This window comes from Coloeus monedula, assembly GCF_965178545.1.
Source record: "Coloeus monedula genome assembly, chromosome: 4".
NCBI classification, from domain to species: Eukaryota; Metazoa; Chordata; class Aves; order Passeriformes; family Corvidae; genus Coloeus; species Coloeus monedula.
In genome coordinates, this window is record NC_138784.1 from 1,494,450 (window position 1) to 1,518,758 (window position 24,309).

The 24,309-nt window shown below is 44.6% G+C and overlaps 2 protein-coding genes across 5 annotated transcripts in view; one reads left to right on the forward strand and one right to left on the reverse strand.

Annotated features, from left to right (window-relative positions):
* Positions 1-4,642, reverse strand: part of WASHC1 (WASH complex subunit 1) — a gene marked incomplete at its 5' end in the record, with an annotated part of 40,971 nt that extends 36,329 nt beyond the window's left edge. The window contains 2 exons of one of the 4 annotated variants that reach the window (XM_082280246.1): positions 2,326-2,401; positions 4,310-4,609. The other 3 variants (XM_082280244.1, XM_082280247.1, XM_082280245.1) reach the window with 3 other exon arrangements.
* Positions 4,643-22,588: 17,946 nt separating this feature from the next.
* IQSEC3 (IQ motif and Sec7 domain ArfGEF 3) overlaps positions 22,589-24,309 on the forward strand; it is a gene marked incomplete at both ends in the record, with an annotated part of 94,013 nt that continues 92,292 nt past the window's right edge. The window contains one exon of the mRNA XM_082280447.1: positions 22,589-23,100. Coding sequence (XP_082136573.1) covers positions 22,589-23,100 — 512 coding nt within the window. The remainder of the gene's footprint in view (positions 23,101-24,309) is intronic.

Below are 24,309 nucleotides of genomic sequence, written 5' to 3' on the forward strand. Positions count from 1 at the left end.
TTGAGAAGTCATCATTCTCCCTCCCTCTCAGCAGCAGGAGCACACCTCGGCCACATCTACATCACAAAGTTACTTTAGCCACAGCTGTAAAAGCCATTTCTGCTCCTCTCCTCCAGCTTTAGAGGGTACTTACTCAACCTCAGTCTTTCAGCCTGTCCTTACAGTATAGCATTACCTCAGAAGAACACCACCAACAAAAAGTCCACTTAGAAAACGAATCCTACACGGCATCTCCTGCTCCCACAAGTGCTAGTGATACGGGACTACCTGAACAGCCAAAACCTTTTCAAAAGGAGGCAGTGTCCCAGCACACCACGGCCCTGCAGGAGCAGTAGAGCACTGAGGAGTCCGACAGTCAGCAGGACTACCTAAAGAAAAGCACCGGCCTGTCAAAAATCTGCTTCTGAAAATGTGAGCCCAGCATTTAAGGCAGCCCCTTCTCAAGAAGCCAGGGCCTTTGTGTCTTTGGCTTAGACACTTTGCTTTGAAAGAAACAGTACCTGTGGCAGCTACTATAGGTGAAATCTGGAGACTCTCCCTTTCCCTAAAACCTACTTAGAGCCACTTAGATTTGTTGGTTTGTCACATACTGCTGTATTCCACTTAGGCTTAAGAGAAAGAATCAAAATTTGAGATCTCAGAACCCAGCTTTACAATAGCATACGGCAACTCCTTGGCAAATTGCAAAATACCTGACATTTAAAGATGGATCACGTACAAACAAATTATATTGACTCTCCAAAAGGGAGATGCTATTTCATAATTTTTTTTTTTTAAGAGAATCTGAAAAGTAGAGACTTGAAAGAATTTAGAGGCACACTTCAATCCTGCCAGCTCCATAAGCTAAGACTCCCTCTAAGCCACTACTGTCTTCAGGACAATCTTTCCCCTCACCACAGAGCTCTGTTTTGTGAAGCACAGGCAGCCTCCCTCACCGCATCACCTTGCTGAGAAGGCCCTGTCCTCTAAGCACAGGCTGAAATTGATTTCCTCCAGCTGGATACATAAAGCTCATTTTGACAGACAGATGTTGATGTCCAAAGTTAATCAGATAATCCCCTCTGTGACTGCCACCTTTGGCTCTCACCAGTAATGGAAACAATCAGACGCTCCAATGAACAATTGATCGATTCTAGGGCAGCATATACGACTGACCACAAACACTCTGCTAATTGCCTGCCTTTCCTTCCTATCACCACTTATTACAAAAGAAGCCTAAACAAATAGCTTAGCTACACCTACTATACAGACATCATAAGTAAAGCTGAGGGTCCCACCCCAAACATCCAGACACAGCTCTTTCTTCGATTTCCTAAACGGGGCCACTTCGGTTTTGTATGCCTGAAGTGCACAGAAGCCACTGGCTATGCAAAGTCCTCTAGAGAGCCACTTCTCTGCAATAAGTTCTCTTAAACAATGGAATTGCAAAACCGGGCTAACTGGAATGCTGCCGTAGACTCCCTGCAGAATGTTTGGAGCTTCTCATTCTCACTATCAGACCACAGGAATACTTACTTCCAGAAACACAGCACTTAAGAAAACAAAACAAAACAAAACAAAACAAAACTAAAAAACCCAGCTAGTTTTTCCCTCTAGTTTCCTGATACAAAATCAGCTTCACCCTCCTGCAGAGGGACCTTAGCTGCAGATCTAACCACGGACACATCTCACTGCTACAAACCCTAACTCACAATGTCCCGTTTTTCACCTCCACATTCAGTACCCTCTGCTCCAAAGTTCTGGAGTTTTACAAACCCCAGGCTCCACATGCACCATTACAACAAATCCTTAGACATTTAGTTAAGGAAACAACCAAATCAAACTTGCAATCACATCAGTTCCTGCCTGTTTTATACATTCAAAAGCAAAGGCAAAGCTTCCATTTCTAGAAGATGACAGGAGGGGAACTCACCAAATAAGGAATGTCTTCAAATCTGTTCACATTTGCTAGAAGGAATATCCCTACAGAGTGGCCTGATTGACAGGAGCTGGCAAAAAGCTGGGTCAAAAAAATGACACCTGGATGGACTATTTTCTTGGAAAGGTTATCTTGTGAAGGGGTCTAAGCAGAGCTGATTAGCTACAGAAACTGCTTTTCTGAGTGATAAAAATGTTTCCCTTCAATCTCTTACACCACAGCCATGGGAAACATAACAATTTCACATGTAATCCTCTTCTTCCTCTGCACATTACCTTCAAACTAAAAAAATGTTATGAAAAAAATCTGCCTTGCTTTCAGGATTACCTCAGTACTATTTTTCCCCAGCCCTCAATTTCTACCCTTCCCTTTCACTCCCAAGCTGAGTTTAAAGTGACTACAGTTACCTGGTATTACCCAGAAGCCAGATTGCAGAGTAGTTCCCAGGAATTATCTACTTTCAGTTTTCTGGCCCATGAACTCCTGAGCTGAGAGAAGAGAACAGCACTTTTTATCTGAAGGAATGAAGATTTAAAACTCAGTTTAAATATCCAGAGTGATAGAAGAAGGACAGATGCTAAGAATAGCAGCCTGTGCTGCTCTGGGAGTGCCTCAGGCACTCTTCTCCCTCAGGGTTCTGGAGGTGTGGCTGTCTCGCCCCCATTCAACACATCCCAGGAATACAGATATAGATAAATCAGGCAGCCTCTACATCCCAGCTTTACTACTCGGACGAGACAAACATAATGAAATATCAGAATTTATCAGATAACCATCCTAAAATAAAGTCTAAGCAAGGGACAGTTGACTGGAGCACCTCTGATTCCCAGAAAACTGTCACGCAGAAAAGCTTCTACAAGGACACGCCAAAGCCACTTTGCTTCCAGGCCTTGCCTCTGGCAAGAGCAGTACTCTCCGCTCCGCTTCCTTTCACTGCTCCAGGAAGGCTCCGTGTTTCAGGGAATTGGCAAGGAATGGGAGCAGTTTTAGCTTCTACCTCATCTGCTCCAGGATAGGTCAGCCCAGACAGCAAATCACTGCCAGCAACACCCACCACGAAACCTCCAAGAAATAAAGAGGTCATTCCAGGCAAACTCCCAATTGACATTTGCCTCAATCACGTGAAACGCCACAACCACAGTCAGCACTACCCCACGCTCCTTGTTGGAAGCTGCACTGTGACTTGCACAGAGTCAAGAATTAGCCTCTTCTTTGGAAAGAGGCCTTTGGGAAAATCCAGGTGGTATTCACCCATTCAATATCTGAACAACATTTAATACCTAAAAAAAAAAAAAAAAAAGAAAGCCACAAAAACCCCACAAACAAACAAAAGAACAAAAAGGAGTGGGGAAAGCTTATCACAGGAATTCCTGTTGATTACTAAAATAAATACTATCAACGACCATCACTGCTGGATGTGGAATCACAATGTTCTCTACATCCATCAGCATTCTTTCTTCATGTGCACAGTTAGGTCTAGTAGCCCTGTGGTCTTCTTACTGCTGGCCATTTCATTCTTTATTTTAAACAAAATTTTTATTTCATTCTTTAATTTGAACATAGGAAAAGATTATTCCAATAACTGCAATTATCACATCAGCGTTTGGGTTCACTTGCAAACACTGACAATATGTGTTTATTTCACAAATCATTACAACAGCACAACTACTGGCCTGGGAGTGTATTTGGAATAGTACAAAACACCCAAACCCCATCACAAGCCATTAGCTGACTTTCTGAGGAAAAATCACATAACTCACAACACAGTCTCATGTCTCTCTCAGACACCTCCTTCTCTTTTTTTGTTCCTCCCTTCAGGCTGCAGCATCTCCTGTCTGTCCCTGCGGGGTACCTGATCTACACTGAAAAGAGGCATTGTCCTTGTCATTCCCTGGAGCACTGTGTGGAGCTCAGGAGTCCTGTATGTCACTGCCAACTTGAGGTTTCCATGCTCCATGCCTGCCTGCCAGATTTCCCAATCCATGTCATAGCTCAGCACCGAATGGGTCAGGTTAGAAGGGACCTCGGTGGGTCATCTGGTCCAACCCCCTGCTCAAGGAGGGCCATCCCAGAGCACATGGCACAGGATTGCACCCAAACAGTCCTTGAATATAATGAGGGAGACTCCACAACCTGTCTGGAAAACCTTTTCTCGAGGCTGAACAGGCCCAGCTCCCTCAGCCTGTCCTCATAAGAGAGATGCTCCAGTCCGTAAACCAACTTTCTCGCTCTCTGATGGAGCTCCATGTGTCACATGCCCTGGGGAGCCCAGAACTGGACACAGCACTCCAGGTGTGGCCTCACCAACACTGGGCAGAGGGGCAGGATCACCTCCCTTGACCTGCAGGCAACGCTCTTACTAATGCACCCAGGATAAGAAGTGCAACGAACCACTTTCCGACGCTGCTATCCTTTCTAAACAGCCGCTGCTAAGGTCTCCTGCCCGACAGCTGGCGGCGCTCCCGACGGGCGGTGCCTGCGGCCCTCAGACGTGCCGGGGCGCAGTCCCGGCACAGCCGCCCGCGGGCCCCGCTCGGGCCCGGGGGAGGGCACCCACCGGAGCCTCGGCTGCTCTCCGGAGCTGTTCCCGGAGCTGTTCCCCTGCCCCGCCCGGGCCCTCCCGGCGCTCTGGGGAGCGGGGCTGGGGCTCGGCCCCGCCCCCCGCGCGCGCTCCCCGCCGCGCCGCGCGCCCCTCACCTGCCGCCCGCGGCCACGCCCCCGCACCGCGCCACTTCCGCCCTCACTGCGCGTCACTTCCGCCCGGCCAGGGCGCCCCCGCGGGGCCGCGGTCCGAGGGGAAGCGACGGAAGCGTGGGGTGTCCTGGGCTGGGAGGGAGCGCGGGGATCACCGAGTCCAGCTCCTGGCCCTGCACAGCACCATCCCCAGGAGCCACACCCTGTGCCCGAGAGCGTTGTCCAAACGCTTCCCGAGCTCCGTCAGGCTGGTGCTGTGCCCAGTGCCCTGGGGAGCCTGGTCCAGTGCCCGGCCACCCTCTGGGGGAAAAACCTTCTCATGAGACCCAACCTAAACCTCCCCTGGCACAGCTTCGGGCCATTCCCTCGGGTCCTGTCCCTGGTCACTGCAGAGAGGAGACCAGTGCCTGCCCCTCCTCTTCCCCTCTCAGGGAAGCTCTAACAGCAGTGAGGTCTCCCCTCAGTTTTCTCCAGGCTGAACAGACCAAGTACCCTCGGTCGCTCCTCGTAGGCTTCTGCTCCAGACCCTTCACCTTGCCCTCCTTTGGACACTCCCTAATAGTTCCAGCCCGACTTCTGCACCTGGATGCTGTTTTGCTTCCACGTTATCTGGCACAAAGCATGGCAAGCAAAAGGGGGAATCTGACTCACACTCCAGTGCTCATGTTTAGAGTTGGGCAATTTAAAAGCTGATTTACCGAATGCGGAATTTTAAAGAATGTTGCACTAGTTTGCTATCGTGTTGCTTTCACGCTTCCCTTTGTGCACACATTCAAGCAACCAAGGTCTCCCAGCACAAACGCTCATGAAAAATGAATTGCGAGAGTACATCTGTAAACATTAAACCCACACTTTAAAGGGCTATGTGCTGCACATGACAGAGGTATTTGAATGCTTTCCCACTTAAGGATCAGAAACAATTTCTCAAAACTTATGTAAACAGTTACAACTTCACACTATTTGAATAGCAAATACCAGCTTTTGGATGCACCAGGGAACACTTGTGATTGATATGTAGCATTAACAGCGGTGCACAGGGGAAAAAAACGAGGCAAGCCTCTTCAAACAGGGAATGCACTTGAAGACATCAGCACCCACTCATGCATATTCAGCTCAGGGGAAAAGGGTACATTCATTACATAAATTACCTGTTGCAGATTGTTTGCTCAGTTCCACTCCTTTACAGTGGGAAGTGCAGACTGAAGTGGGGGAGTGATGCTGGACCCAGTGGAGTTGCAAAGGAGATCAGGAGCCAGAGGCAGCAGCAGCTTCCCTGTTTCAGAGCCTGCAGGAGGTGCAGTTCTTGCCCTTGTGATGTTTTGATGACGGGCCTGGTAAGACCTGTAAGTATGGAAAGCATAAGGGCACGAGGCCTGAGCACTAAGGACCAGGGTAGGAGCTATTGAAACTCTCTATGAGGAATGGAAAATCCTGCCAAAAACTCAAAGCAGACAAAAAAATCAGATCTGGTGTGTGTGGGTGCCAGGACCTGTCAAAAACAAAATGGGGAAGCGGATGTAAGAAGCAACAATCCAATCTATTCTGATCCATTTTTATTTATATACTGCTGACGGAAAGCCCTCCAAGTGCTTTTTGCTGCTTGGTGAAATCCAGTTCAAACCATTTACAAAATACAAGAGAAAGCAAGAGATGATGGCAGGCTGATGCAGTCCCTTCCCATGTCCCCCTCCCAACCTGAGGAAGAGGAGCCAGTTTGCAAAATCCATCATTAAAGGACAAAGAGAGAGCTAACACAGAGAGAGAAAAGGAACACTAGATCATGGGCTGGGTGGGCAGAGCAGCAGGGACCCAGCAAGTCCTAGGTGAGAAGCAATAGCAGGGTAGCACTGGACTGGATAAAGCACTAGGAGGACTCTGGTAGTGGGTGAGAGGCTGTAAATGATTGTGAACTCCTGGGTAATGTTGTCATGTATCAAACTTCTTTCCTGTGCAGACAAAACCTGTCTAACCAGGCACAAGTAAGTGTGGACAACAGCACAGAAAGAATCCGGAGGCAAATCAGGAGAGCAGGTGCTTCACACAGTGTTTAATTCAACTGCAAAGGCACCAGTCTACATCTGGCTGCGTGGCTTGGCTCGTGGAACTGGCTGGTGGAGATGGAGGAACATGATTCCCAGCCAGTGGAATACAGGGCACAATTTTTTCTGTCTCTAGAACAATGCTTACTGGGTACATTTCATAACCTTTCACTGGCTATTTTTTGTCGTCCTGAGGACAGGACCCTTTCAGTTCAGCAAGGGCTGCTCTCAGGGAGTCAACTGGCACCTGTCACCACCAAGCTCACCCCACCTTGCATTGGCAAGTTCCAGCCAACAAAAAGTCACACACAGTATCCTTCTCCTCCAACAAAAGGAGCACTACTGTTTAGAGACTTCTTCTGTCTGTTAGCTTTTCCATCACTACAATATTCAAGTGCTTCCACCCTGTCCAGAACTCTTGCATAAAAGCATTTTTTTCCTGTAGGCTAGACCCGTTGCGAATATCTATACACAAATTGATCGCTCATCTATTGTTGTGTCACAGCCACAAATTCATGTGCAGCAGCCAATCCTTTTAGATTCACATTGTATCTGAGCTCATTTTCATATTTCTGAAACTGCATTTTCCCACCAGAGTGCTTTTTCTAAAGTAAAAAAAGATGCTTTTTCTGAAGTCAAAAAAAAAAAAAAAAGGCAAAACACTCAACCTTCAAAACATTCAATTAACTTTCTCTTTCTTTTGTTATCTTTTACTGAGCAAAGTCACCTTGGGCAAGTAATTAGTGCCTCAACTTTTCTCACTAGAAAAAGGGAAACAATAATATTTTTCCATCTTTGATATTTTTAGGATGGAAAATGTTTCTGCTTAATATTTATTATAATGTTTTATACCAAAATTTAATAACATAAAACTCAGAACCTGAAGGAAAAAAATAAAAAGGGAAGGTGAGGAGAATACAGAGTGCTGCTGTGGTTGTATTTTGAAGGTCCTGGAAATTCTTGTAGTCTGTTGAACAGCGTTTGTCAAACATTCAGGCAGAACTGTCTGAGTTGCTTTTGCACAAGGCCGGAACACAGATCAGCTGTTACTCCAGACATCCCTCTTGTTTTGGGGGTTTTCAGATTTGAGGGATGTTTTGCTATTGCAGTTGGATGTAGGATTGAGCTCACCTAACCTTTAGAAGTGTTTGGAGCTCAGGTTTTTCTTCAGGTCTGACTCTAATGCTTTACTTGTAGCATTGCCTTAGAAGAACAAGCAGGAAGGAACATCTGTCTCTTGTTCTGTGTCTGGTGATAATTAGCACCTCGTCTGAGTGCACACTAACGATCAGTATATGCTCACAAGATGTTGAAACAAGACAAAACTAAACAGTGTATTGTCATTTGGGAGTGAAAAGTAAAAGGCAAAGTACCTTTATTTCCCCATGACGTATAGATGCTCTAACTGTAACATTAATATCTGCATTACCTCTGAGGTATTCTTACTGCAGGGAGTTAAAATAAGGGCCAGGTGTAGCCCCCTTTCTTTCTGCACAAGTTCCCTTCTGACTCAGATATCTGGAGACACTTTTTCCACACACTTCCTCACAAACGTGGCTTTCCTCTTCCCCTAGAAGTGGGGCTTTGGGGTACAATGCAGTGGAGAGGAACAAACTAGAGCGTGAAGTTGATAGAAGTACCATACCTGTACCCCCTCTTGACCACTCTTGTTCTTTCTCCTCCTCAACCCCTTCTGCTTCTACACTTTCTCCCTATCATCCGAGCCTACTGCTCAGCCCTGGAGTCACAGCTTTAAACATCACTCACCAGCATCACATTACTTATTCCTCATGAGTGCCAGAGTGCTTCTGATATCCTGTGCCTGCACTGCCCATCAGACTGTAAGTTCTCCAGGGCACAACGTGCCACAGTGTTTCACGTAGGGCTCAGGCTGAAGCACTCAGGCAATGCTGGGAAAAAAACCCCCATGATAAACAATGAAAATGCAACTTCTTCAGTGCAAACTTGAGTATAAAATGACTCCTGTATTACTGCCATGGGTTAAAATGGTACCTCTCTGTATGACTGCACTGAACTAGTGTCTCTGATGCACCTTGAACTGGTTGGTAAGGAAAAGCTGGATTGCAAAGTTCTCTGGCTTAAGTGTTGCTGGGAAGACTCTTAGCTGTGAACTCCAAAATGCCGTTCCTCACATTGCATCCACACAGTTTTGCACGCTCACAGGCATAGCCTTTGTTGACTTAAAAAACCCCCCATGTTTCGGACATAAAGGTATATCAGTGAAACAAAGGTAACAAAAACAGACCACAAAGAGTAGAAAGTCCCTGGAGAGGAGCATGGATGAGGACAGTGTTCCATGCACATTCTTTTATTCTGTATCTCCTTTCCACACTGCCAGAGCACCCCCAGCCCTGAGAGTCCTGAGTGGGGCTGACCTTGCTGCCCACGTGAGATCTGTGGGAGCACAGCACAGCAGTTGGCTGCAGGCTAATGCTTTTATTTCTGTAATGTGTAATCCTAAGAGCATGGTAACAGGAGGTAGGGATCAAATCCATGTTTCTTGCATAACTGAACAGAGCATTCCCGCTAGGCTACCTGGCAAGAGATCAAACCTCCCATACCAGGCCTTTATAAAAAAATAAATGAAAGAGAGAAATATTAAGAACAGCCACGGCTAAGAGAAAAGCAACAGGTATTCTAAGGTCATCCATTTAGCCATGCTCTCAACAGGCCCAAATGACTTGTTTGACTTTAAAGTCAACACATACAAGACTCACAGAATCTGCAACATTCTGTTACACCCTCACATTCTCTAACAACCATGCACACAATTCTATACTCACAGTCTATAACACCCAGCTATTTGCCATGCAGACCCAGCTACCATTTCGTATTCAAGCCAGAAGTCAGCTATCCAAAGCTCCTCCCCTTTGTTGTAGCCACGGACCCCATTGCTGGCTGTCCTTCTGTTGCCATAACAAAGTCAGGAGTTGTCATGAATTCACTAACTGCCCTCTGACACATGAAGAGGGCATGACCCCAAGGAAGAAGGAGCCAGTTACAGCTCCCAGCTAACATGTTAGTGAGTCATCATGAAGATCATTCTTCTTTTGATTCTGACATCCATTAAGTTCATTTAGAACAGTGTGAGTGCTAAATATTAGAGGTTGCTTCCAAAAAAATTGAAGATTGATACTTTTTTTCCATCCTGAAAGGCTCAAATAAAATTCAGCATTCTGATGAAAATTCACTGCACTCCCTACCCAGCTTTGGACATCACTTTTTAAAAAAATTCTTCTGGACTTTTAATTCCTAAAAGGAGAAGAAAAAGGATGGAATTCTCAATAACATTTCTTCCTTTTTATAAAAATAGCTCTTTTAAAAATTAATATTTTTCAAATCACGTATATTTAAAGTAGGAACTTTAATAGTATTTTATCAGTTTCCAACATTAGCTTCAACGTTTTTAAATGTACATTTTAATGCTTCAAGACATAAGTTATTGCTGGATACAAACTAGGGGATTTCTGAATATATTTGGAAAGTTAATAAAAAGAGAAGCATGAAAAGAGATGCAAGACCCTACATTACAGATTAGAACTAAAAGGAACTGGAGAGAAAGATGTTCTATTAAAAGTCTACTGAAAATATTAGTGTGTACTAAGACATTCTGACAAATGCTTGTCTGAATAGTGACAGCAGGACACACAAATCATTTTAGGAGAGTCTGTTTCCAAACAGAATAATGAGAGGTAAAAGCATGGGGGGAAAAAGAAAAAGCTTTCATTAAACAATTTATTTTCATTATTGTCACCATCAGTTAGGACTCAGTCCTGCATCATTTAATTGTACTTTTGACATTGCCTCCTAAAAACATATTTCAGAAAATTAAGTAATATGTGGTTAAGAAAAATTTGCACTTAAATGGAATTTGCACTTTAATAAAAGCTTGTTCCTCCAGAGTTAGTTTCAAACTGGAAACAATTTTCCATTTTTTCAAACATAAAAGCTAAATAACAGAAATCAATATTCCCTGGGAATGAGACTCACACCTGTGAGAAGTTCATCCAAATTCCTTGTTGTCAATAGCAAGCTCCTGTTTTAGGATTTAAGAGGATGTTCAAATGGTTGGTTTGTGCAAATAATTGATTATTTGATTTAGTTGTTGAACCAAAAAATTAAACTCTGCTTTTTTTCCAAAGACATGCCCAAAACATTGTTTTCAGTGTATTTGGTAAATAATAAAACCTCCATAGTTTCAGGGTGAGTTATTTGCTATTTGTTTGGTCAGAACCAACATTAGTTCTGTAACCTTTTCTTTCCAGGTATGTGCAATAAGAGCAAAGGACTGGATTCATAGAAGAACCTAGGCATTACATTCAGAGATTTTTTTTCCCAGTTCCTACTCAAATGGAATTTTAGTGAAAACTCGAAATTCCTACCTGAAATAGTTTCTTTCTGAATGAGCAGTGAAATACATGTTAAACATTTCCAATGAAGCCATTAGTTTTGCATTTCAATCTTGCAGATGCTTTGTATTGCTCTTCAGTATTCACATGAAGCTATTTCACTTCAAAGCTTATTGTGTGAGTCTATTATAATTCCTCTGTGCTGCAGGCCAGATTTCCTGGTGGTCCTTAAGATTATGCCATATTAACTGCCTTGAAATAGCTGTATGCCAAGGTGCCATGTTAATTCCACAGGATTTTTCTCTAGAAACATGAATATTTTTTTGCATTTGTGTTGTAACATCAGGTCCCTACTTAATTCTAAGACCTACAGATGTAATCTTTCTTTTCATTTGCAAAGCAGTAGGATATATATCTCCCACTTCAGCCTTTAATTCCCCTTCCATTTTAGAGTGATGTGAAGAGGCCAAAATAATAGTGTGCAACACAACATCTATTTTAACAGCATTTTGGTCATTGTTTCATAATAAAACCAGTGTATTTGTTTAGTAAATACTTCTATCAGTATTTCTACATGCTAGCTACACTGCATAGCTCATTAAAAAATAAAAAAATAGTAAAGCTAAGCATCTATAGATTACTCCAGGCTTTAATTTTTTCCTGTTCCTGGGAGAAGACAAAGGGCTTAGAAAAAAAACAACCCGAAATATTGTCCTCATTGTTTTAAATCTCAAAAATATTCAGTGAGTGCATTTCAAATTCACAAATAATTTTTCATTTTTCATTTTGACAAATGAACAATTTATGACTACATCCATTTTTATCATGGCCTTCAGTTGTAGGTGAGCACATCCACTAAAATGAGCCAGGAACCAAGGATTTTCATTAGGAAGACACGACCACAGCCAAGCTCCCAACCTCCCAGCTCAGGCTGAGCTTCAATCAACAACAAAAGACATGTTCTCAGAGCTACACAGAACATGAATATGAACAGAACTGAGTCCAGAGCATCAGGGTTGAGCCCAGAAATCCTGCAAGTTTGTTTGAGGAGGCCTCTTTGTCTATTTTTATCCAAGTATTTTGCTGCCAGGCAGAGGTGCTGAGTTGGATTGCTGAAGACAGGCTGCATCCTGCCCTGAATGGTGAGACAGGACCCGTGTCCTCTGCCTGCAAGGCCTTGGGGCACTCCTGCCTTTAAAGTGGGTGGTTGTGGATGTGTCTGTGTGTGGAGCAGGGACTTGACCTTTCTGGCATGCAAGGAAGTAGGTAGGCACAGAAATGGCCAGGACAGGCCAGTCCAACAGCATTAGGAGCAAGAAACTGGCTTGTAAGGAAGAGTCAAAAGGCTCGGGACCTTCACAGAACAACTGCTGCAGGGGAGAAAGAATATCTGAAAGGATCCAGTCACATAAACATAAGGAAGAGAAGGATTTTTGGGTGTACCTCAAAATGAGTATGTAGGACTTTTCAGAAGGCAAATAAAAATATAAACCAGCTAAATTGGTCTAGCAGTGGTGGCACTATATCCAGAGGACAATTGGGGCAGCACCTACCTCTTATTATGCTGACTGGGATTTACAGTTGAGAGCTCCTGACTTTATTTTGGGCTTAATTCACAGAATCACAGAATGGTTTGGGTTGATAGGATCTCTGGAGATCATCTGGCCCAACTTCCCTGCTTAAAGCAGGATGCACAGGATCACATCCATTTGGGTTTTGAATATCTCCAGAGGAGACTCCACCGCCTATCTGGGCATCCTGTGCTCATTCCAGTGCTCTGTCACTCTCAAAGTAAATAAGTTTTCCCTCAGATTCAGATAGAACTTCCTGTGTTTCTGTTTGTGCCCTGTGCGTCTTATCCTGTTGCTGGGCACCTTTGAATAGAGTCTGGCCCCATCCTCTTGACTGTATTCCTGACAGTCATGCAGATGGTGGCACAACTCCATTCCTCCTTTGAATATAGGCAGCAGGAGCTTGGCCTTGAGAACAGACCATTACCTTCACAAAAGGGAAGGAAATACAAAAAAACCAATGCCAAGCCCAATATTGTTTCAGTCACATTTGGTACCTTATAGACCTGTTTTGTTCAGTTTGGTATAATACTGTTTATGTCCTGAGATCTATGGGCTGAAACACAGGAACGTATGTTATGGAAGAATCCCCTCTGCTGCAGAATCTCAGCCACTCCATTTCCAGGAGCTCAGTACAACATGACAAACTAGTGCCAGGTGTGCATTAAGAACAACTGGTTTTATTTAGGTCCTCCTGAAAATTACTTTTGGTCTTTTTAAACTGACTGGCTTCATTCCACAACCACAGGAGTTAAAGAATAAATACTCTATCACATTTTTTTCATTACATCCAAACTCATGCCATATCAATAAAATGTTATCTGCATCTGAAAGACTGGCAGAAGGAGGTAAGTGGAAGCTGCAAGCTGATGCTCTGGCTAGACAGACTTTTGTGCTTGGCTTGAACTCACTGATTTCAAAATGAGGCCTCATGCACCTGCTTGCCTGGAGCAGCTTATAGGATTGGGGTCAGAACTGCAGCTACCAGGGAAGCCTCTCCCTCAACCCTGCCTCCAGTATTTTCTTATCATCATCATGCTTATATCATCTTTAGTAGCACTAATGCAGCCTGATCTCTCAAAACTATGTCATACTAGTGGAAGAAAAAAACCAATGCTTGTCTGCCCTCTACTTCTCTGTACTCTCCTTCTTTTTATTTATTATCATTGTGGTTTTTTTTAATGATGACTCTGTGAGAATGCCAGATTTATTTTGGCAGATATGGCTGCTAATTCATATCTACTATCACTGAGAGACATGATCTGAATTTGGGATGTCTCTCTATTTATAACCTGTTTGTTATCTCAATAAATATTTGTGATTTGTTTATCTGACACAGATGACATTTTTGTTATTACAAATATGCTTCTTGGTCATGATTCACATTGGTCTCTATTATTTTGGACTGTTTTCATTTATCTGTAGGCAGCTCATTCTGTTTTATATATTCTGTCACAGTTGGTTGTGTTTTGCCTTTTTGTGCTGATCTCTGTCGAAAAAGCCCAAAACATCACATAAAAAATTAAAAACCAATGAGAATGTGTCCAAAACCACCACTTTACCACATCCGTCCAGCAGTAATTTCAATGTGAAACAGAATAGAAACCTGAACAGATGGGAAGCTTTTAAACAAATCATAACTTATCAGCAAGTAGCTCTGGCTCCTTTAGGATCCAGACCTATACACTCTTCAAGTCTTACAAAATGGACTTCAACCCAATTTTCAAGTTTTGCGTCTTCCTTTTGACTGTACTCAGCATGTCTTTATAACAAATATTCAGCCATTCTCTTCAGTTTACTGGGAGCACTTTAGGAACCTTTCTGTGTCTTTTTGCACACTCACTTCTCTTCCACAACTTCCACACCAGTCTTGCCTGCAGACCAAACATCAGCCTTCCCCTTGCCTCAGTTCTGCCCAGCACAGTGACTGACCTGCATCCTGTGCATCCTCAGTCCCTGCCCTCTGCCACTTCCACCAGTCTCCCTGTGTACCATGCTGCCCAATTCACATCAATTTTTGTTCCCCACCATCCAGCCACTGTTGCTGCTTGTGGCTCCTTAGCCCTCCCTCCTTCCAGGGACAAGACCTTTTGTCCTTTGCCATTTCTCTGCTTCCCAAGGCGAGCACTGCAGAGAATGCTGCAGAGGGAATGAGTAACTGAACTGTTATCTCTGCAAGGGATGGAACGACAAAGCAGTGCTGCTGTGAGCTGTGGGGATTTTTTCTTTTTTCCCTCTTTTAAAAACGGGTGTAGTGGTGTTTCAGAAGATACTCCTGCTCACTATCTGAAAAGATCTGCTAGGCTGCTCTTACTTGAGAGGCGTGCAAATAAGGTAGAAAATCAGTGGGGAATTTCTCTCTGGCTAAGGTCAATATTGTAAGTTTTCAGCTGCTTGCCTTGTCACCAGATTGGCATCAACCATAGCCAAAATCCCATCAGTTGTGAAGAAATTCACAAGACTGAATGGCTCACACTCAGAGCTTTACCTTACATGAAGCTAGCTCATGCAACAGGAAAACTAGACCTGTGGTCTGCCACCGTTTGACCTGTATCCTGCTCTTTACATCTGGGGCTCCCAAAACAGAGGGGTCTTTTGTGTGCTTTGCATGAGGCAGAGGTTCTACCCCGTGGAGTCAGTTGCAGCAATGTGGATGGTGGTAGATGTCTGAAACAATTCTGTTGTGTTCCTCAAAGAGAAGTCAGGAGGAACTTTTGAGTTTTGTCTCTTCACATACTCCTTGAAATTCTTTCAGACACCAAAACAGAACACAGAAATATTTGTCACAAGTCAGCATGTCTGAGCAGAAGGGATCCTGTCTGAAAGCAGATTTGAAGGCAAAGGTTGACCTGAGCAAAAGCTTGACCCCATAAATAATGGGCAACAAGACATAGGAGCACATCTCAGCAGCGACCTCTTCAGCAAACATTTGGGCTGCCTCTAGTTAGACCATGCTGCATATCAGGAAGTCTGAAAGATTACCTCAAAAACCAAAAAACCCAAAGACTCAAGGTTTTAGAAAATTACATCATTTAAAGAGATCAGTTCATTTATCTTGCTAAAAATAATATCATCAGGTGATTTGATCAGTCACCTTCAAGGGGAGAAAAACTTGAGGACTAAGGAGCTCTTTACCTTCGTGGAGAATGGTATAATTACTCATGTCTGGAAAATAAAAGGGATAAATTCATATAAGAAAAATATTCCAACTTGTCAACGATGACAGAGATTAGCCACAGCGACAAAATATCAAGGAATGAAACAAATTCTCTAACTTTTCCTATCTTCCCAGTGGTACCAGAAGCATTTCTGGAGATACATTTTTTTTAAACTCATGTTCCAAGCTGCATGAGATTATACAGTATGAAGCACATCAGGCCAGATGCTTTATTGGTTTGTCCTGGCCTTAATTTCCCTGAGAAGTCAGCATCTGCTTATGAAACCTGAGCACAGACCAAACAAGCCACACTGTCAAGGTGAAACAGGACTGCACTGAGGGTCTGTAAACAGAAAAGGCTCTCTTTGCTTCAGATGAAGATTGAGTAAAGGCAGGAAGAGTCCTCTGGTATCTTCATCTTTAGTCCTGCAGCTAAAAGCCAGGTGTTATGGTCTGCACTCTTACGTTCTTTAAGCTGAATTCTGCAACAAGGTGAACTCTCTTGTGTTGGGGCTGTTGAATTGTTAGTTCATACTGATAGCATAAAATTAAAAGCAAAGGGAAAATATCTTCTGTATACCAAACATAAAGAGTTGAAAAGTGGTAAGGACAAATGCTGCTTCTTCTGTCAATTTTTTTTCTCTTCAGTGGAACACAGCTAAGCTGACATAAATATTTTAAATAGCTGCTCATCAGAAAAATGCTGTACTGTAGCCTGAGCTGAAATGCATCCTGTTCATGAATGTTTTTTGTTTTCTTGACAGTATTTGATTTCTGTCATTGCATAAAAAACTTTTAGTTGTAGTATGAGTTTAGAGCTAACATCATTCCATTTCTTTTTATTTTTTCTCTTTTTTTTCTGTGTGTCTCACGCAAGGTCAGATCACACAAACTTGTCCCACTTGAAAATCGCCATTTAATTTGAAGGAGCCAGTCGGATAATACTGGGAGAATCAAGCTCATATTCAGGTTTTTTTTCATTTTACTGCAGTATTTACAAAAGACTGAACAACTGTCAGCTCAAACAAAAACCTGATTGCCTCTGAAGAAAATGTCTCTGTGTAGCTTTTGCTCTCTAGAATTAATCAATTAAGTGGTCAAAGCTTAATTTAATGAAAAAGGCAGGAGATAATGTAACATTTAGCAACATGAAAAGGGGAAGTGCAACCTGAAGAGAGACCTTGATTCCTTTTAATTTGCAGTAAATAACAGAAGGCTGCAACAGCACAGTTCAAATACAGACAAGATTTTAAAATGTGTCAAAACCACACATCTCAACTAAGGCTACAATCCGGAATTTGTAGCTTCTCCTGATGAGCAGCTGTTTTAAATATTTATATGGCAGTTTAGCTGTACTCGACCTAAGAGAAAAAAAGCCCCAACCAAAATGGAAAGAAACTGAAGTGTTTGTCCTTACCACATCTCAGATCTTTGTATTTGATTTATAAATTGAGATGTTTCCCACTGCTTCTGGTTTTATGGTATCAATATGAATTAACAATTCAACAGCCGCAACACAAGAGAGACAGAGAGATTTCACCTTGTTGCAGATGTCAGGACTGCAGACCACAACACTTGGCTTTTAGGTGCTGGACTAGAGGGTGCCAGAGAACTACTCCCACCTTTACTCAGTGCTCACCTGAAGCAGAGGATACACTGCTGTTGATTCCAGTGTTTTCTAATTACAGGCACTGAGTGGTGTCCTGTGTGATTGTGGGCAATACGCTTCTCTTGTGTTCGCTTCATTTTATCCATCTGTTTAGCAGGTGTAAGCAAATAGTGACTTGGCTTGGACTGAGGGTGGTGAAACATCTCTCATTGAGCTGAATAGTTTTGGATGCTGCCTCAAGTGAAAGGAGCCTGAGTGAAAGAAGCATTCAGGAGGTGAACCTTTTTTTTTTTTCTCTGGCCATGAATTATGCATGAGAACATTATGATTGTCTTGATTTTATCCTCTATTTTGAAATTATTCATCTAATTCCTGCAGATTTTTTTTGGTCTGCAGGCTGTTTGCAAGCAGTTCTGAGAATTCCTACTTGAGCAGCTGCTGACTTCCAGGTGAGGCTGAAAGTGCCCCTGTCTTCCCCCCAAAATCAGAATGGAAGATGGCAACACAGGACCATGATTCTTGCATCTCTTACCTTCCATCTTTAATTCTGTGGGGTTTTATATGGCTTGTGCTATGCTTCCTTTTGTGTACTCCTTAAGAACTTAGATGTGGTGGGAAATATCAGCTGTGGGGATTTCACTTGCCTTTCTGACAGGAAGAAGGGGAGAAAATGTTAGGTAAATTAAGGTAGTTGGCCAACATTAAATGTGCCTTTCCTTAAGTACCAAGGACTTGACCTTAAATGCCAATAATCTTTGTTGTATTCTGTGTCCTTGTACACACTTTCCTAAATTCTCTTTCTCCTCAAAGAAAGACAATAGAAATGCAGGTCTTATAGAAGTATAACAAACCTTATCATAAGCTTATGATAAAAAGTCCACAGAATCATAGCTGGGAGCCTAAGCTATATGCCCTGCTTCTCCAACTGGAAGCACTTTGGATACTGAATTACCACGAGTAAGTTGTTACCTTGCAAGGCTGAGGCATGGAAGATGGAGGAAATTGGGATCAAATGCAAGTAATGAGGAAAAGACTGCCTGGGTTTGCTGTGATGACCTCCTGTTCAAGAGGAGATAGCGTAACCGAGAGGAAGGGAATGCCTCAAACAGAATTTCAAATGGAAAAACATGGTAAGTCTCTCCCTGTCAAAAGGCTGGAGTGATTTGTTTGCATCAAGTTTCAGTGAGGTGTTGAAAATTAAAGTGAGATTAGGACCTCTCAGAAAATGTTGCAAGAATACCCTGCAGTGAAAGTTTTTCTGCAGTTGAAACACTTAAACCTGTTACTACCTTCCCTATCATGTATGCTTATTCGTAAACCTTTATTTATGGATTCATTTTACTCAGAGTAAATAGCTAAAGAAATAAAAAATTAAATCATGTAGTATTAGACCTTTCCATTAAATCCTGGGGCTTGACTCATTTGCATTTTGTTGTGGCTTTATAATGCATGCTTATTTTAATTACTACTGCTGCACTTTATTTGTAATTGTGTGTGCAATGCCCAAGCACCTTGCTAAGTGGATAAGAAAAACACTTTATTCCATAAGAACATAATGAATCCATTATTATTCATTATTATTTTTCTGGAATGGACTGGAAACAATCAGTACTTTGAAAAATACAATACCAATAAATTATCTATGGCAAAAATAATTTTAACAGAATTCAGGCTTTCCTTATCTTTGCCATTGTTTCCTTCCAGATAATATCTCTCCTAAAGAGAGAAGCAGCAGCATTTAATGACCTGAAGTTTGGGCTAAATGCCAAAGGTATTTGAAGTCAGAGATCTGTTGTGGTTTTTGTGTGTGGTGTCATCATGTGTTTCCCCCCCACCCCCTTCCCTCCTGCTGCATCCTCTGTCCCCAGCTTCCTGCGTGGCCTTGGACAAATCATTTAACCACTCTGTGTCTGCATTTCCCTTTTTCTGATGGCTACAATCCTACCATTCACCTTCTACAGAATAGTACTTCACCAGTGTGCAGATTTTTGCAAATGATGTATGCTAGGTATTGTGGCAGCATAATCAAAGGGCCACAATGATGGCTGGACAAAAAAAGGAGACGTTTTCCAGCTATGTAGGATTCTTGCTCACATAGAGAAAGAAGACATTTGGTTTCTGGTGATGTCCTTGCAGATTCCTCCTGGATGAAAACCCCATCTTTACTGAATTTTCTTACTACAGATGATGATGCAACTCTATTAACTCTTGAAGTTTTGTATGGAGAACCCTGCATAGTCCCTCACATTAGGCACAAAAGCATTCTGCTGCATTTTCTTTTGGCACATGCTCTCTATAGATACCTGGAAGGTCAGGGCATTTTTGTCCACCAGTCACCACACCTGCACAGAAAACAGGTTTGTTTCTGATTCTCCTACTAATCTGCTTGGTTTTAGCTTACCAATACATGGCTGTAGGTCTCTGTTTAATTTATGACAAAGATTTATTAGTACAAATCAGGCTAATGAGGCTGGTCAAGCAAATTAAAGGTGCAGAAACAGCGAGTGACTACATCAGGTTCACTCTGTACAGTTGAAGTCACATCTTCTGATAGGCATTGAAGCACCATGACACAAGACTTCCAAGCTGTTTTGCCCCAGCTCCAACCATCCAAAGCAGGAATATTTTTTCTTTTTGGTTAGTATTTCCTTAAGAATACATGCCACGAGCTGGCTGACTTTACCTGGATAGGCCAGTATGATGTCTATGACCCTTATTTCTTCATCTCTTTTATCCAGCTGTGCTGCAAAGAACATGACGTCCACTGCAAAACCAGAACTCTGCAAAGGGCTTGCCTTAAGATTTAAAACAGCCTTCTCTCTTCTGCTGAATAAACAATCTGTGCCTGAAGTCTCTCCTAGCAATGCTCTGTGTGTGTGTGTGTGTGTGTGTACATACATGTATGAGTGTGCACAAAGCCACCCCTGTTGGTATCTCAGAATCTACTAATGCCTAAAGCATATTATTTGCACTGCTGTCCCCGGACTCCGTTCCTGTGAGGCAAGACTGAAATACTGGTGTTCCGTAGTGCCTTTGAAAGCAGACAGCATGCCAGCACAATTTCTCAAATGATCACTTCCACTCTTCCCCAAATATAGCTTAGGTGTTTTTACCTCCTGTCTTCCTCTGTGTGCCTTTTCTCACATTCCCCTATAACCATCTCTCCCCTTGCTAAATAATGCCAGTTTCTGCTCAATCTCCTGTCATAAAACATTAATGACACACTAAGCAATGAGATGGAGGAAAGTTTCCCCTACAATTTTCCAATAAAATCATAAATGTGTTGGATTTGAATGCTCATACTCTTTAGAGTTCACTCTGGGGTCTTCCCCCAACACACAGAGGACATGTGGCAATGTTTCATGATCTCCCAAAGCCACCTCTAAGTGCTTACAAGAGAACTGTGAATAGCAGTTCTGATTTAGGAGGAGTCTGTGAACAGTTTCTAATCCTGGTGATTCTGTTTGCATCAGTTTACGTTCCTAAGGCTATCTATGAACAGAAGAGACTGGAAATACACCTTTCAGCTCATCTGAAACAGAGATTCTCTTTCACATTTCTTCTTTCCTCACTTCAAGAAATCCTTGCTACAGTGCAGGTTTTGCTGATCTGAAAAGGCAAAATGAGAGCAGCTCTAGACTCAAAATCACTTAAAACCAGCTGGTTTTCATTCTGTGGCCTTGAACTTTTTGCACAATCAGTCAAATCTACTGACATGCTTGTCTAACACCTGACTGCTTGTTATGCCTCCTGGATTTTCAGCACCCACAGTGATGGGATAGTATTTTAGCCATTACAGAAATACCTTCATGGATCGACACAGAAGTTCCTGAAGTAATTTTACTCCCCTTAGGCAGGTTATTTACTGATGAATGTAATAGAAAGCACACAGTCTCTCAGACTCAAGGCTGTAAGTTTGCAAACACTGGTGGCTGTGGATAAAGAAGGGCAAGAGAAGGTATTTATTGAGAAATGAAGAAAACCTGCATGGAGTCTTACAGCAAAGGCCCTGCCTGTCAGCTCTCACATCTACAGCAAAACTCCACAATAAGCCCTAGCTTATTTTCCAAAGAACCTAAAGGACACCAAAAATTCCAAGGAAGAAGCAAGTTCATTTAACATCCATTTTCCTCAGAAATTCCTTCCGAGAGATTTAACCCTGCATTCAGGTTACACAAAGGACATTGAGGTGCTGGAGGAAGTCCAGAGAAGGGCAAGGAAGCTGGTGAAGGGTCTGGAGCTTAACTCATGTGAGGAGTGGTTGAGGAAGCTGGGGGTGTTTAGCCTGGAGAGGAGGAGGCTCAGGGGAGACCTGATCACTCTCTACAACTTCCCGGAAGGAGGGTGTAGTGGGCTGGGGATCAGGCTCTTTTCCCAGGCAGCCAGCGACAGGGCAAGGGGAAAAGACCTCAAGCTGTGCCAGGGGAGGCTTAAGTTGGGTATTATGAAAAATTTCTTCACTGCAAGAGTAGTTAAGCATTAGCACAGGCTGCCCAGGGAAGTGTGGAAGTCCCAAATACAAGCAGACATGGCTCTAAGTGCTATGCTTTAGTGGGCATGGTGCTGTTCAAAGGTTGCACTTCCTGATCTTGGAGGACGTTTCCAACCTTAATGATTCTATGTTTCTAACCAGGTAAAAACAGAGACGTTATCAACACGGCAGCCAAAACCAGACACAATTATTCAAGTCACTCAGGAAAAAAAACCCAAAGAAATCACCGAGCCACCCTGGGTAACGAAACCACAGCAACACTCAGAAACGCCGGTCAGGGAGGAGGAGAAGACCGGGCGTTGGAGGGGCTGCAAAGGGCCCCGCAGAGGGCTCGCCCCGGCGCCGGCCGCTCCGCTCGGCAGCGCAGCGAGGCGCCAGCGGCACGGGGGCGCGGCCGGGCGCACAGGGGCCGGCGTCGGGCAGCGCTCCCGAGAGAGCACCGGGACGGGACCGGAGGACGGACGGGACCGGAGGACGGACGGGACCCCCGGGCCAGACGGGACACACGGGACACCCCCACCCACCGCGCGTGCGCGGTGCGGCCGGGGCCGGACCCGCGCGGGGGCCCCTCCCCCCCGCTCCCGTCCCTGCCCCCCCGCGGGAGCGCGCGGCCGCTGGCGGCGCGGACGCGCGTGCCCGTGCGCGCGGGGCGGCGAGGCGCGTGCCCGCATCCCGCGCCGCTCTCGCCGGAGCGCCGGCGGGCGGGCGGGCGGCGGGGCCCGCGCCGGCGGCCGGGGCATGGAGAGCCTGCTGGAGAACCCGGTGCGCGCCGTGCTCTACCTGAAGGAGCTCACCGCCATCGTGCAGAACCAGCAGAGCCTCATCCACACCCAGCGCCAGCGCATCGACGAGCTGGAGCGGCGGCTGGACGAGCTGAGCACCGAGAACCGCAGCCTCCGCGGGCAGCAGCAACAGCAGCAGCAGCAGCAGCCGGCCCCCGCCGAGCCGCCGGCGGCCCCCGCCGAGCCGCCCCAGGGCCCCCCGCCCGAGCAGCCCCCGCCGCCGCCGGGCCAGCCCGAGCCGCTTCAGCACCACCAACAGCTCCCGGCTCAGCCGCCGCCGCCCGCGGGCAAAGCGGCACCGGCGGGGCCCGGCGGCGGCGGGCGGGCTGCCGGCCACCAGCACCCCCCGCCGCAGCCCCACCAGCACCCCGCCGAGAAGGACGGCAGGGACAAGGGCTGCTGCGCCGCGCTGCTCCAGCACAAGACCCCCCAGGCCATCGGCAAAGGCGTCCTGAGCCGGAGAGCGGAGTAAGTGCGAAGGGGGAGAGGGGGCGGGCAGGGGTGGCGGCGGGGAGCGGGAGCGTAGCGGGCTCTCTCCGGGCCCGCATCCAGCAGGGAACTGGGTTATACCCCCCTGCAGCCTCGCACGGAGGGAGAGGCAGTGTGTGGGTGGGTGGGGAATCCCTCCCTCGATGCGTTCTCGGGGAGAGCAGGCAGAGTGCAAAGAGGAGCCAGGATGCTGCTTCCAAGACGCATCAGCCTCCCGGTTCACCGCGCTCATTCCTGTAGACAAGTGTCTGTAGCCCGTTTGGAGCCCCTCGGGCAGCTCACCCGCGGTGCTCACACACGGCATCGTGCCCTCATTGTCTGTCAGAAATAAATAGATCCGTGATCTACGATGAGTGCGGTTTAGCCCAGACACGGGAAGCCTCGCAAAGCACAGCAGCGTTGTGGTCGCTTCTGTTTGCCTTAAGTTGCTGGTATCTATCAAAAAAACCCCCATCATCCCTGGAGTGAGCTGAGGTTTTCTTGCCCTCACTGATGTAAGGGGTACATTATATTGCATGTGATGTATATATGTTCATAGAGATATAGATGCTGTACTTAGGTTTGACATTTAGGGTGCTTATCGCACTCGTGTGTGGGTTGTCTTTTTTTCCTGTCTTTTTTTTTTGTTGTTGTGTGTGTGTGGGGTTTTTGTTTTTGTTTTTCTTTTTTTGTTTGTTTGTTTGGGTTTTTTTTTGTTTGTTTGTTTTTGGTGAGTGGCACCTGACACTGATCCAGCTCTCCAAAAGGACAAGGTATTTTTTGCTGGTCTCTCATCTTCAGTGAAGAAAGCTTGACTACTGGTACTGGATACTGAAATGTATTGTGTGCGCATGAATGTATAGTAAACAAAGATGAGCATTCCAGCACTATAGGTGGTGGAAAGGGCTACTATTGAAGAACAAAATTCTCTTGGGTTATGTATTCAGTATATGCCATCAGTTCACCAGCTGGTAATTACAGCTGCAGTCAGTACTGTAATTTCCTTTGTTTAGGCACTTCGAAAGAGGGGGTTGTTTTCTGGTTGAAAGCCAGAGTTTGTGAAGTTAGAAGGAGAAGGAGCATAGTTTCTGCTGTGGCATCTTTCAGATAAGAAAGAAACTAATATAAGTAGTAAAACTAGATTGAAATATCTTTCCTAGAATTGTCTCTATTGTCTTGGTTATAGTAATGTCAAAACAAGTGAAGTGC